This window comes from Peromyscus leucopus, chromosome 2, assembly GCF_004664715.2.
Source record: "Peromyscus leucopus breed LL Stock chromosome 2, UCI_PerLeu_2.1, whole genome shotgun sequence".
NCBI lineage: Eukaryota > Metazoa > Chordata > Mammalia > Rodentia > Cricetidae > Peromyscus > Peromyscus leucopus.
In genome coordinates this window covers 59686424-59701884 of record NC_051064.1, presented here as the reverse complement: position 1 = coordinate 59701884, position 15461 = coordinate 59686424, and the positions used below count along the sequence as shown (strand labels likewise).

The 15461-nt window shown below is 41.2% G+C and overlaps 1 protein-coding gene across 1 annotated transcript in view; it reads right to left on the bottom strand.

Annotated features, from left to right (window-relative positions):
* The window catches only part of Tmeff1 (transmembrane protein with EGF like and two follistatin like domains 1), an 84512-nt gene that overhangs the window by 46892 nt on the left and 22159 nt on the right, over positions 1-15461 (bottom strand). The window contains exons 3-5 of the mRNA XM_028882758.2: positions 12925-13054; positions 9681-9707; positions 7100-7196 (exon numbers count right to left, since the gene is read on the bottom strand). Of these exons, the coding sequence (XP_028738591.1) occupies positions 7100-7196; positions 9681-9707; positions 12925-13054 (254 nt within the window). The remainder of the gene's footprint in view (positions 1-7099; positions 7197-9680; positions 9708-12924; positions 13055-15461) is intronic.

The following is a 15461-nucleotide window of genomic DNA, read 5'->3' as shown; positions in this document are numbered from 1 at the left end:
GTGCAGGTGCATCTGTTTCTTTATAGGTGCACATATACATGCATGCTTGTGCACGTGGAGGCCAAAGGTCAATTTCAGGTGTTGTTCCTCAGGAGTCATCCACCTTGTTTGCTGAGACAGTCTCTTCCTAGGAACCAGAGGTCACAGATTAGTTTACAATGGAAGAACAGTCAGGTCAAGGATCTGCATGTCTCCACCTCTCCAGGGAAGGATTATAAGTCTGCACCACCACACCCACACACACTTTTCACATAAGTGTTGGGATCAAATTTAGGTCCACATGCTAACACATCAAGTACTTTACCAACTGAACTACCTCCCCATGCCTCCTCCTAAAATATTCCTTTAAAAACAAATATAAGAACACAAAACACAATACAGACTGGCATTTCAAGTACAACAATGAAACTGCCAACCAGAACCCTCTAAGAACAGCCCCATGGTACAGACACACAGCACACAGGCTAAATTCTCAATTCTGCTGCTTCTGGGATCACCCTCCCCTGTAAAATCAGGACAGTACTTCCTTGACTTCCTGCCAATGGCCAGAAAAGCTTGTGGGAAAATCAGGTAAGGAATTCAAGGACCTGTTAAAATGTACATACTCTGCTCAAGAAAGCAAGGAGAGTCAGACATGGTGGCACATGCCTGTAGTCCTAGCACTTGGGAGATTGAAGCAGGAAGACTGGGAAGTTCAAGGCTAGGCTGGGCTACATGGTAAGACCTGGCCTTAAGAAGGGAGGAAGGAGGCTGGGGACATGGCCCGTGGGTAAAGTGCTTGCCAAGCAAGTGTAAGGACCTGAGTTCTAATCCCCGAAACCCTCAGAAAGCCAAGCATAGGAGCCCAGGTCTGTAATTCCAGTGTTCCATGAGATGAGAGGCAGAGACAGGGGAATTCTAGAAGCTCAAAGCCAGGAAGCAGGCACATGCAGTCTTAGAAAAACAACAAAACCACAGGAGCCCGTCTCAAACAAGGTGGGGATGGCACCCCAAACTGTCCTCTCTCCAACCTCCACACGGGTCAAGGCATGCAAACACCCAAACACACATCTCACACACAAACACAGACTTCTAAGGGGGGTAAGGGGCTGGCTGGCTGAAAAATTACTCTGTGGTTAAGAGTGCGTCCTGCTCTGTCAGAGGACTGGAGGACCAGACCACCCACATCAAGCAGGATCCAATACCCTCGTGTCCTCAGAAGGCATCCATACATACATGCACATACACACATACAGACACACATGCATCATAAGTAAAGAAAATAAAACTTTAAAGAAAGGAGATGAAAAGAGAGGGAGGGAATTATACAGTGTAATTAACTAGATTTTCATTTAAGTAGTTGAACTTAAAAACATAGCTCTTTCTCTTAATAAAAGAAAATTAATTTCCATGGTAGCACAATTCCTTCTTCCAAAGTCTTTGGTTTTTTTGTTTGTTTGCTTGGTTGGTTGGTTTTTGTTTGGAGTTTTTTTTAATAATTTATTCATTTTTATTTTATATGCATTGGTGTTTTGCCTGCATGTATGTCTGTGTCAGATCTCCTGGAAATGAAGTTACAGACAGTTGTGAGCTGCCATATAGATGCTGGGAATTGAACCCAGGTCCTCTGAAAGAGCAGCCAGTGCTCTTAACCACTGAACCATCTCTCCAGGCCTGTTTTTTTGTTGTTGTTGTTTTTCTAAGTGTATTGATTAACAATAAGAATCTTAAGTGTAAGAAACTAGATGGATTGTGCAGCATTTCTTCTGACAGGAAAGATATTAAGTGCGGAAAGATAAACATTTAATGGATACTCCTATCTAAAACTATGCCAGATATATAGCTATGATAGTTATGTTTGAGGACACTATCTTTCAAACTGTAGATTACAGAAGCAGTGGATTATGAAGTCAATTTGTGGACCACTACAGCATTAGTTATTTGCTCACTGCTACGGCAAATGCCTGAGAAAAGCAACGCAAGCAAGGAAGGCGTGGTGGTTTGAATGAAAACGGCCCCCATAAGGCTCATGTGTTTGAATGTTTGGTTCCCAGATGGTGTATTATTTAGGAAGGATTAGGAGGTGTGACCTTGTTGGACGGGCTGTGTCACTGGAGGTAGGCTTTGAAAGCCAGGCCCAGTCTCTCTCCTTCCTCACCCTCACTCTCTCTGCCTCCTGCCCGAGGATCAGGATGTAAGCAAGCCTCAGCTACTGCTCCAGTGCCATACCCGACTGCCTGAAGCCATCCTCTCCATCATGATGGTCATAGACTCCCGCCCTCTGAAACGAAGAAAGCCCCAATTCAATGCTTTAGTCTATAAATTGCCTCCACTATGGTGTCTTTTCACAGCAATAGAACAGTAAATAAGGCAGAGGGTTTATTTGGACCACAGTTAAAGAGCAGGTCATCATCGTGGGAAACTCCATGGCAGCAGGAGTCTGGGGCAGCTGGCTGGTCACATTGCATCCTAAGTCAGGAAGCAGGGAGAGATGACTGCTGGTGCCCAGAGAACGGTGTCACCACATTTAGGGTAGGTAGGTCATCCCATCTCAGTTAATTCAGTCCACAAAGTCCTTCACAGATGTGCCCAGACGTTTGTTCTCTATATGGTTCTAGGTCTTGTCAAGTTAACCTTCACAACCACTATCACAGTTGTTTTTCTATTGCTATAAAACACCATGACCAACACAACAACATGACCAACACAACTTATAAAACAAGTGTTTAATTTAGGGTCTACAGTTCCAGAGGGTTAGAGTCCAGGACCATCATGGTGGGAAGCATATCAGCAGGCATGGAACACTGGGCTGAAGCAGTACCTGAGAGTTTACATCTTTAGACAAATCATGAGGATTGTCATAGGGCTTTTGAAAACCTCAAATCCTGCCCCCCAATAACACACCTCCTCCAACAAGGCCCTGTTTTTGGTTGTTTTATTACTCTTTTCGGGGGGCGCCACCCAGTTCCCCAATAAATCACACACCAAGGCTTATTCTTACTTATAAATGCCCAGCCTTAGCTTGGCTTGTTTCTTGCCAGCTTTCCTTAAATTATCGCATCTATCTTTTGCCTCTGGCTTTTCCCATTCTCTTACTTTTGTAAATCTTACTCTTACTCCATGGATTACTGTGTAGCTGGGTGGCTGACCCCTGGGTCCTGCTCCTTCTCTGGCTACTTCTTCTCTCCCAGATTTCTCCTTCTATTTATACTCTCTGCCTACCAGCCCCACCTATTTCTCTCTCCTGCCTCACTATTGGCTGTTCAGCTCTTTATTAGACCATCAGGTGTTTTTGACAGGCACAGTAACACAGCTTCCCAGAGTTAAACAAATGCAACATAAACAAAAGTAACACCGCTTAAAATAGTATTCTACAACAAGGCCCCACTTCCTCATCCTTCCCAAATAGTTCCACCAACTAGGAATGAAGCATTTAAACATATAAGCCTCTGGTGACCATTCTCATTCAAACCACCACAACCACAATTTCTTTAAGAAAATAAGATTGGAAATATTAGAAAGATTTCAATGCATTACATTTAATAAAAGTAAACATCATTCCACAGAATCCTACCAAAATATTTAAGTACATTGTCAATATGTAAAAGGCATGCTGGTTAACAATGTCAGTGTATTTCTTTTTTACTTTTAGATCTTATTTTATGTGTATGGGTGTTTTGCCTGCATGTATGTATGTTCACCACATATGTGCCTGTTGCCAACAGAGATAAGAGGAAGGCAATGGATCCCCTGGAACTAGAGTTACACATGTAAGCCACCACATGGGTGCTAGGAATCAAACCCAGGTCCTCTGCAAATGCAAGAGCTTTTAACCATGATTCATCTTTTCAGATAGCATAAGTTCACAGCTGAAGCCAGCTTAAATCAGAAAGATCATGAGTTTGAGGTCAACTTAAACTACATAATGAGACCCTGCCTGGAAAATAGTCAACAGACAATCTACTGGCTGCTGTCCATATCCCCATCCCTAAGCACCATGCTACAGCTCTAGAGCACACTAGGACCACAATCATCCCAATCAACCTTTTAGATTATTTTATGAAAAGGTGAGCATAAAACCTAAGCTCTTAACGTGAGGAAAGGACAAGGTGATGGAAATGCCAATTACCCTGGTTTAAACGGTGCACATATGTACTGAAGCTGCATAGTTTATACCCCTTAAATATATGAAATCATGTGTAAACAATTTGTATGTAGATGGCATATTGTGCACATATGCATATCTGAAGAGGCAAGAAGAGGATGTGGGATATTTTCTTTTTTTAGTTGGTTTTATTTCGTTCGTTGGCTGATTGCTTTTGTTTTGTTGTTTGTTTGTTTGTTTGTTTGAGACAGGGTCTCACTATGTAGGCCTGGCTGGCCTGGAACTTGCTATGTAGACCGAGCTAGCCTCGATTTCACAGAGATCTGACTGGCTCTGTCTCCCAGGTTCTGGGAACAAAGGCGTGTGCCAACATATCTGAGGGTATTTCATCTATCAATCTCCACCTTACTCTCCTAAGACAGGGTTTCTCGCTGAGTCTAAAGCTCACTGTTTCTGCAAGGCTGCTAGCCAGTGAGCTCCTAGGATCTGCCTGGTCTCCATCTGCCATGCTGAGGTTACAGAAACGTGCAGCCATGCCCAGATATTTTACATGGGTTCTGTCGTTTCATTTATTTATTTATTTATTTATTTATTTATTTATTTAGGTTTTTAGAAACAGGGTTTCTCTGTGTAGCTTTGCGCCTTTCCTGGAACTCGCTTGGTAGCCCAGGCTGGCCTCGAACTCACAGAGATCCACCTGCCTCTGCCTCCCAAGTGCTGGGATTAAAGGCATGTGCCACCGCAGCCCGGCAGGTACTGTCGTTTCAAACTCATATGCTTATGCTTGCAGAGCAAGCAATCTTACCCACTGAGCCTTTCCTAGCCCCCCAAATAAATTAAGAGTGGTAAATAAAAGAGGGAGAGGAGATGGCTTCTGGTGAGAAAGGAACCCGCTCTCACACCAACACACAGATACACCCATATACACATAATTCAAAGTAAAATATATTTTAAAACACAAAGCTATCAGCTACTGTTACATTTCTGCATGTCGTAGTTTTCTGTACCAGAAGTTCTCTGTAGCTGCCTTGAAGGAGCTAAAAAAAACCTCCACAGATAGCTCTCTTGGAATCAAAGCCCATTTAAAAGTAAATTAGAAAAATTCAACAACATTGTTACACCCGCAATTGGTGGTAGTTTATAGGCTAGAAGATCAGCCCACAAATCAAATTTCCTTTTGTTGCATATCTACAGTAGCATCAAGTACTTTAGCTTCTGCGCTCGTTTTCTGGACAAAGGTGTCAATCATTTCCTCAGTGTTTTCCTACTGTCCCGTCATTGCCTGGTCTCGGCTATTCATCTCAGTCCGTGTGCTCCTCTGCCTGCCCGTAAACCCTTCCCTGGTCGGTGCCCACTTCTCTATGCTTACAGCTAGTCTCTGCAAAAACAGTGGCTGCAAACTTGCAGATAAAAAGACATACACAAAATTAATTTTCTCAGACGGGAACGGACTGCATCTTAGGGAGGGGCAGTCACATAAAGGTGGGTATTTAGATGTCTTATTTGGAGCCACTTTTGAGACTAAATGGAATCTGCTTCAGTTTCAAATCTTCTATCTCTTTCTATTTAAGCATGAAAAAAATGACAGCTGAGAAAAGTATAAAATAGGGCTGAATAGAGGTATTGTTAAAGGAATAAAAACAGACCAATATACCCAGCCAATCAATCATGGGCAGCTATGTAGTCTATGAACACTATTATAAAACTGTCCTAAGGAAAGTAATGAAAGGAGTAATTACACACACACACACACACACACACACACACACACACACACACACGCTACTGTTTCATCAGGCCTTATCATTAGTAACATCAGAGGAAAGACAGTGCAGTATCTACATTCTGGAAATGCCTACCATTTCTCTCAGTGTCTGCTTTGGATTAAAAAACAAAAGGTTCTCACACATCAAACCACTGTGATGGACATAGACATAGGCCCGTCCTGTAAACAGTGTGCAAAAACAACACATTAAGATTTCTCAAGTCACTTTCCTCCATCTGGTTATCTTATATACACTACGTAAACCACCAAGCATTTAATTTTACCAAATGCCACCCAAACAGCTGACATTATGCCACCAACACTGAAAATGGAATGGTCTTGACTTACAAACTCACTCTGGGCATTAATGCTAATTAATACACTGTTCTGATGAAAAACACTTAAGCACTGAATAAAACATAGGACCTGAAACCAAAAATATGTACAAAAGGAATAAATTACAAATCTCTAAAAATGGGTGTTTCTGAATACGCACTAGAGCAAACAGGAAATGAAGAAGATACATCTGGCTGTCAGGTCCTGAAGCCAGCATCAGAGCTTTGAAAACCAAATATTCACCAATTAAGCACCACAGGGCAACAGGAGAGTGAGACTGGGACCACGGAAACGTGGCACTGACGAAAGGAAAAATCAAATGACTGACAAACGCCAGTGTGATTCCTAGTCCACCACCTAGTCCACTCCTTCCGGGATGAGTCTGTCAGCCACTAAAGTCGCCTTGGTGAGGGCCGAACATGGAGGAGAAAAACAACATCAACTATACAACCGAGATTGATAAGAGTAAGTTTCAACACTATAAAATAGTTAATACAGCTCAATTTTTGCAAAATTTTTAAATTTTTCTCAATGCACTGAACCAGGTAAGTTTTTGCATAAAACGGCAAGAGAAGAAACCAACTGTCCATTACAGATACTGACAGAGTGGGGTGGGACAATCCAAAACAAGTTTTGATGAATAAATCAATATTAATATAGACAAAATTATTTTTTAAAGAACAGATAAAACTCAAAAACTAAATGAATTCTCTTTCTGAATACATAACTTATTTAAACAGCCATTGTATTACATCAACTTAAAAATATAAAAAAAGAGTCAATCAGACTAGCATCAACAGTTTGATTTGCAAGGACACATGCTCGGAAGCCGAGACGCCGGTAGAGAGCCCTTCCCACAGCATCATGATGAAGAGTGACCTAAAAAGCACTTGGTCCCTTTCGCCACAACTCACCCGACGTTTTCTGCATCCTCGTCACACTCAGCTTTGTACTTGCACGGTCCACACTTGGAATGTTTCCTGTGAGCCTCCGCTCCTGAGCCTTCCTCCTCTGTTTCAACAGAAAAGTTAAACTTTCAACCAAAAGTTAGGGTTAGGATGGATCCTTTCCAGATACACTTCAAGTTTTCAGGAACCATTATCTTGTTTTGAAGGAAAATGCACCCAAGCTTCTGGAGAGAATCACTTCTAAGATGTCCAAAACTGCTGCTGCTATTACTGAACAACACATTCCGGGATGCAGCGCTATTTGCAAAATAACCTCTTGGGCTGTGTGCACAGAACAATATAGTAGGTTTAATAAACTGCATTTCTAAAGAACTACCAGTTAACACTGAGTAGGAGTAAACAAAACATGAGCAAGTCTGTGACCACCCTCCCCCTAAAGACGCCAGTATAAGCTGATAGGTACAGACATGCTGGAACACACTAGTACACACTCATCACCTTTCCCTCACATCAGTGCCACACCAGATTTTCTAAACACATAAAAACTAACTCCAGAGTTAAAAGAAATATTTGTCTCCAGTTCTGGACGAGGAAAGGGGCGCTCTTACAAAGCACCTCCCCCTTCTCTACTCGGCCCACTTGGCGCAAATACTCAGATGCAGAAACCTGTGAGTCTCCTACCTCCCAGCAACAAAAGGAGCGCATGTCATTGCCCCCAAAGGGACTCACATCCCCCAAACAAGGGCATCCTGTACGTGTGGGCCTCAACTAGAGTGGATCCTTGCAGCTCCCCGAAAGAGGGCCAGAAGTCAGAAGTGAAGAAGAATTTCAGCCTCTCCAGACTTGGTATGTCACAGACTTTTATACCGGGGCACCAGTCAGTGGAGATCTAACAAAATGCAAGTCCACAGGTAACACCTAAGCTTCCCGTGTTTGCCCTCTGCCTACTCTCTGACTGGAAACACTCCTCAAACTCAAATGAATACCTAAACAGGTTGCAATGATCGTAAGAGTAAATCATTTTGAGACCTCAGAACCACCATGAGATCCAGAATGGCTGAGCAAACCACTAACCCTTTCCAATACATGCTCCTTGAGGGCCAAGAACAAGCTACATTCTCGGCAAGACAGCCAGGACTGTACTGTATTAGCAAATCTTGGGAACATCTGAGTCTCCTAACAGAACAATGACCTCAGGGACCGAGTCACATGATCTCTTAAAATCCTTCCTTGCTCTCAGATCTAAAATTCATGAAGTTAGCTTTCACACATGATTACAAAGCTCCTACTTAAACACATCCATTTAAATCAAATCCTATTGTTCGTCGCTTTTATCATTTTCTTTCTGGCTGCAACTCCCATCCTTGAATTCTTCGCCATAAATGTTCTATTCTTTACAGTCCTTCAAAGTTCCTTCCAACTCGGAAACTTTAGGATTCTACCAAAGACAGAGGAAGGAGTGGCCTGGCACAAGGTTCCTATGGTTAGGATCATAACTGTGGTTTCTATTTGGACTGAATTTTCCCAATGAGTGTTCTTTAACATATCCTCAGGGTACCTCAAATATTTTGTGTGGAATAGATAGTAATATTTACAGCTTCATTAAACTATGAAGCAGATTAGTCATCCTCAGTTCTCGTCCTTTAATGCTATTACCAAATATGACATTTTTAAGCAGGAGAAATACTTTTATTTAAGACACAGGAAGTTTTAAAGGTTTAAATTTAATTCTTAATTCCACCAGAGTTGTCTTGCACGCTTTCCCTCATGTAGGCACAACTTACTCTGGAATTTTTAACCTTGTTATTAAAAAAAAAAAAAAAAACTTTATGATTAACATAAAAATTGTAAGCAAAGAATAAAAGAGATTCAAACACTGTTTCATGATTTAAAAAAAAAATCACTTGGGTGGACAATCCTGTGCAGAAATTAGCTTGTGTAACCTCAATTTAACAGGAGCTACGATGGGTTCCCTTTAGGCTGAAAACAAACCTTCAGTGAAGGCTTCACAGGATCAATACCTGCAGTTAAGAGGAACAGCCAGGGTAGGCATGGTGGCCAGAGGCAGGGACAGCTAGGAGCACGGTGGCAGGAGGCAGGGGGACAGCCAGGGTAGGCATGGTGGCCAGAGGGCAGGGGACAGCCAGGGTAGGCACGGTGGCCAGGGGGCAGGGGGACAGCCAGGGTAGGGACGGTGGCCAGGGGGCAGGGGACAGCCAGGGTAGGCACGGTGGCCAGGGGGCAGGGGGACAGCCAGGGTAGGGACGGTGGCCAGGGGGCAGGTGCAAGGTTGCTGGTGGCAATGAGTCCACAACTCGCAAATACTGGAAGTCCTTGAGCTGTAAACTTCAAATGAGTGGGCCCTGTGGTGTATGAATTGTATCTTAAGAGTTGTTGAGAAAAATCAAAGGAAAACAAAGACCTTTAAGACGTGCCTGGGCTAGGCTCCGAGGGTCACGCCTGGAATCCTAGCACTTCCGAGGCTGACGTGAGGTCAAGGAGAAACCTGTACTACAAAGCGAGTTCCAAGCCAGCCTGAGCTACAAAATGAAAACTGTCTCAAAATAGCAAAGCATTTGAAACTCACCTCCTTCTCCAGATCCAGAGCCATTATCTGAGAAGAAAAACAGCAAATGTAAACATTTCTCCCAGGAATTCCATCTTCTCAGATATTAACATTCTTATTAAAAATAAAACTATGACATCCATGATATTTCTTTTCTCAAATTTCTGAGAGCGAAGTTTATTTTCATATGCCTACTTTAGGCTCTACTGAGTAGGTAACCTAGACACACAATCATCAGTGTTTCTTATATACTGAATATATTTCTTATATCTCCGAAGCCAGCACAGCCAGGAAATACCCAGATCCCGTGCACCATGACTAAAAAGTACCATAAACAGCTAAATAGAAATGATTGTCCCATTCATTTAAAAGGTAAAAGGAAATTTTAATTTTGTTAGGGCTGGAGAGGAATACTGAACAAACTGCTTTTATTAGAAAGATAAAAGCTGAGCCTGGCTCCAAAAGTCTTCTTAATCAAATTTGTGGATACAGACCAGAGGCCAAAAGGCTTTAAAAAAAAAATCCCTAAGGTTTAGCGAGGAGAACCTCAGGGTTGAATCTGCATAGTACTGATAAAATTAACTTCCTCTAGGAAATCTATTCAGGATAAATCTCAGAGAGAAAACAGCATAAAATGTAATTAATGCACAAATTTAAAATGTTTTTAGTAGGGCCGGGCCTTGTACATGCTAGGCGATCACTACCACTGAGTCACATCCCAAACCCTAAAATTTTATTTTACACTGCCAAAAAAGCCAATATATAACACATGGTGAAAATAGGGGATTCTGTCATATCATCAGCATGGAGCTGTAAAAATTAAAAATAAAACAAAGATAGCAGATAAAGATTTTGACACTTTAGCCAGAACTCTGCAGGGAAAATGATCTCTTGACTCCAGGGAATTAATTCTATTCTTCAAATAGTCTCTAGAATGGAATACTGAATAACAGAACAATACTGGTCCCTTCCCTCCAAATTCCATCAAGTAATACAGTCAAACCCCAAGATATACAGCAGCAGAGGGAATTAGAAAGCACACATGACAGGCAGTGACGGGAGCATGAGCTTTGTGAGCTTTTGTGGAGAGTTTTGAATTGAATTCAGTTTTGATCTAATCAATTGCTTAAGGATGTCTCCTGAAAGAGGGAAAAAGTGGAGGAATTTTGGAAAAGGAGAAGGAGAATGGAATTTGTAAAAACTTATAACCACATTTTCTTAGGAAAACTAACCCTTGTCCCCTTCATTCAATGTACACTAACTGGATACATATTAAGTGCTGAGCATAAATGCTATGACTACAAAGATAATTAAGACACAGTCCTAGTACATGAGACACCCTGAACTTTTTTTACAAACTGTGTCCAATTTTCATAAATATTAAAAATTTCACAACTTCCTTGGTCATTAAGAACTCCTAGATACATTAAATACTATGACTACCCTGAAAATACAGTAGTGTTTTCCTTCTAGAATTTTATCAGCAGTACGCACACCCATGAGTCCATCTCAGCGCTGACATGGTGTTATGCTTCCCTAGACAGGACACATCACCTTCTGGTTGAGAAAGCACTTAGGTGCTGTAGGCAAGTATGTCAGATAAATGAAACGCTGCATATTACATGCTTAAGTACATAGAAGACATTGACACACTTCCCAGAGATGTCACAGGAGAAAGACCTCAGAAGAGACATGGAGAAAGCCTAGTCCTAAAGCCTAAGAAAAGATTTTTCTTGGTAACTGAAAGAGGAAATATTTCTAACTCACAGAAGAGGAAACTCTGAAAGACCAAGTGACATGAAAACACAGCCCAGCTAGCAACCACCACCAACACAGCACCTCGTGGCCTTGGTATTCCCAAGCTTAACAAGCCCAGAAGACTAATCCCCATGTGATGATTTAGAGAAACCCAGTTTAGACAGTCCAAGTGGCCTGCACAAGGTTCCATGGTAAATAAAAGTTTGGATAACTTTAATGTGAGGCCTTATACTCCTAGTCCAGGGTTCTTTGCAACCGACCACTCTACCTCCTGTTTTACATTCACTGCCTATCAAAGCACTTGGTGGCTTGAGCACATGCTCCTCATCAATGATTAATGTGGCATCAGAAAGATTCGCAAAAACATCTAGATCAAGCCTGTGAAGCATAATGTACTTAGAGAAGCATATGCGGACATCACATGACACCTAACAGCAACATCACATGACAGCCCAAGAACACAGTACTTTCTTTCTCTCAGCACCTAATTGTTTTGTGTACAGTAAAAAAATTTCTCCTTGTCCAAAGAAGTCTGATATCTGACCTAGGTTTCTGGGCAGTAATTTAGAGCATATCTGATAGGAGTATCCATAAGGAGCAAGTTCTACATGAGAACTGAAGAGGGACCAGCCACAGTGCACAGGATAAGGCCAGCCGCACTACCAAGATCAAAGCCTGAGGATCTGAGTCTGGACACCCAGCATCTGTGTCAAAACCTGATGTGGTAGCATGCTCCAGTAACACCAGTACTGGGGAGGCAGAGAAAGAAAGACAGACAGATCCTGGGAGCATCCTGGCCTGCCAGTCTAACTATCTAAGAGGGGTTTCAGGTGCAGTGGGACTGTATCTCAAAGAAATAAAGTGCAGGAGCTGGAAAACCACTCAGTGGTTAAGAGCATTTACTGCTATCACAGAGGAACTGAGTTTATTTCCCAGCAACCGCCACTCCAGTTCCAAAAGATTCAACACCCTCTTCTGACATTCTAGGTCGCTGCACAGATGTGGTACACTTACAGACAAGCAGGTGAAACACTCATACCCATAAATAAAATAGTAATAAAGAGGATAGCAGATGTCTCCCTCTGGTTTTCACACATCCACACATGGAGGAGTGTACCTGCACACATATATGCATATATAAGGTGGTTTGGGGTGCTGGGTAGAAAGGAGAAAAGAATTTAGGAAAGAACTACAATCTGAAATGCTCATAGAGGCTTGCTAGAGACAATCATCTCAAAAATATAAATAAATAAAAATAAACCTATCCCATGCCAGTTCCCAACTCCAGTGTTCAATGTTTAGGCTATCGAGCAAAAGATATGTGACATCCTCACATAAAACAGACATACAGTCAATACAAAAATCACCCCATCAAGAAGGAGTAACATAAAATATGAATAAAACTCCGTCAATCACAATCAATCCCCGCGGCAATGGGAGCCAAACACTTCTAGCTCAAGTCTCCTTTTGGAAAATATGGCAGAACCATTTCTAACATCATACATACCGGAGTAGCAAGGTCCACGTGCCACCACTGTTATGTCTTTCTGGTGCTTACAAGCAGCCCTCCTGAGAAAACATTCATTCTGGTAAGTATCCCCATTTGATCCACAGACAGGAATGTAATTTGTATGGCACTGCAAAAAACAAAAACAAAAATACACTCTCAGAAGTAGGCATGAATATCAATGGCATAGTGCACACTCATGAACCCCAAAGCATACTTCCACGGCATTCTTCCACTGCTAACACAGGTTGTCCCTGCATTTGATTTTTAACAAAGAGGACCTACCTCTGCCTCTTAGATTTTTTCTCACGTTCACAATGAAAATAACTACCAATTGCCAATAAATGCAACCTACGGTATTTGTTTGCTAAGAAAACCCACAGAAATATTAAGAGGAAAGCCGTGACAGTGTTTATAAAGAGCTGCTTGGGTGATGTCACTTTACGGTTAAAATTCCTTTACTCAATACATCCAGTAGTAAAGTCCCAGGGAAGGAACAGGAAGACACAAAGAAATACACCACGATCTTTGTTCTCAGAGATCTTATAATGTTGTTAGAATAGGAAAAAAATTTGCAAAGCTAAATCGCATTTGGAATCACATGATTTAGAATCAATTAGTCATACAGGAAGTGCAATGCCTGACCTCCAGTTCTAAAAGCTAGGGTGTTGAAGGAAAACCTACTCAGAGAAAGTAGAATTCAAACTGTGCACTGAAGGATAAACAGGAATGAGGAGGATGAAGATAAATGGCAATGAGATTTGAAAAATGACACTGGCTCTACATGCTTAAAAAAGTTTAGAACGTCTACTTGTCAAAAATAGCACAAATGGGGGGCTGGAGAGCTGGCTCAGCAGTTAAGAGCATGTTCTGCTCTTGCAGAGAACCAGAGTTGAGCTCCCAGTACCCATGCTGGGCAGCTCACAACTGCCTGTAACTCCAGCTCCTGGCAATCCAAGATCTTCTGGATTCCATGGGCACCTGCACAGACCTACATAGAGACATATTTGCATACACATAATTTTAAAATTTTTTAAATATATATTTTTTAAAATAGCATAAATAAACTTTCAAAATCTGGGGAAAGTATCACAATATGATACAAGCTATCACTGTTTCTTAAATAAAAGTAGTGCAAATGTTCTTTTTAAATGGGCCAAAATATTTACAAAATGTTATAAACAGCCAACTAATATATAAAAGAAATTGACCTTCATTAGCAATCAGGGTTGTATACTGAAAATGAGAATTGGGAGGTGGAAGTTCTTGAGACAGGGACTCACTATGTAGTCCAGGCTAGCAAGGAACTCCCCCTGCCTTCAGTGCAGAGATCACAGGCACGTGCCATCATGCACAACTTGTCCTTTTTTTAAAAAAAAAAAAAAAGTATTATTTATCTGTGAAACTGCAAATTTACAAAATAATATAAAATGAAATGTAGCAAGAAAATACATTGCATTCAATCTAATTTAGAAAAATACGCATAAATTCTAGAAGAAAGTGTCAATATATTTTCGTATCATGTCTTTAATTTTCTGTGTCTCAATTTTTCCGCAATCAACAAGATTTACTTTTACTATTATCTACTTTTTTAAGTGGTTGGACTCAGCGTATGAAAGATAAATATGGCATATTAGCACAATTCAGCAACTGCCAACTAACAAACTCTCTTATAACCAAGTTGGTTTTACTATATGTTCAGTATCAGCAAAATCTTACACAAACTTTTATTAAAATTAAATTTTTATTTGGAAGGCTTTGTATATGAAACTGCTTATGAATATTTTTAATCTAACTTCATTATAAGTAGATATAAGTGCCTGAGTACTATACTGTCTTCTTCTAACATAATCATTCCAAAGCATGTAAATTATGAAATATTCATATCATAAATGACCTTTATTTTTCTTTTATATTAAAATTTTGTACCACATTCATTTCTTTAATCGTGTGTTTATGTGGGTTACATTATGGAATTTCATTTAAAGATAATAAAAAAATGGAACATAAGCTACTGGTGATTGAAAGAGTTTTGAGTTTGATAGGACTGGAAACTTTATGAAACAGTATCCCAGTAAGCACTGGGCAGCAGCTTTAAATGAAGCCCAAGACAAAGTCAGAGCCAGGGGTCTGAAGTCCCAAATCCCGGGCCCATCACCCCTCTGAAACCAGCACCATGTCCCCCATCCGTCTAAAGGCAACTCTTCTAGATCCTCTCAAATAACGTTATGAGGATTAAGTAAGGGAAAGCTATCTACGGCGTTCACATCTGGCCATGGTAAATACTAGTGGTGGTTGCTGCTGTTGCTGTCATTTTGAAGTCTTGAGTACTTGCATAGGAGCACAGCTACTAAGTGGAAGAGTCACACTTGCTCCCGAGTGATGTACTTTAGACGCTACACACAAATTATTCAGTCTCACCCATACTTGGTGATGGTGAGCAAGGGTCCTAACATGACCAATCAGTCTCCAGAACATACCTCAGAGTGAACCTGAGATGGGAAAGATCTGTTCTTGCTTCATCTTTCTTGGGTCTC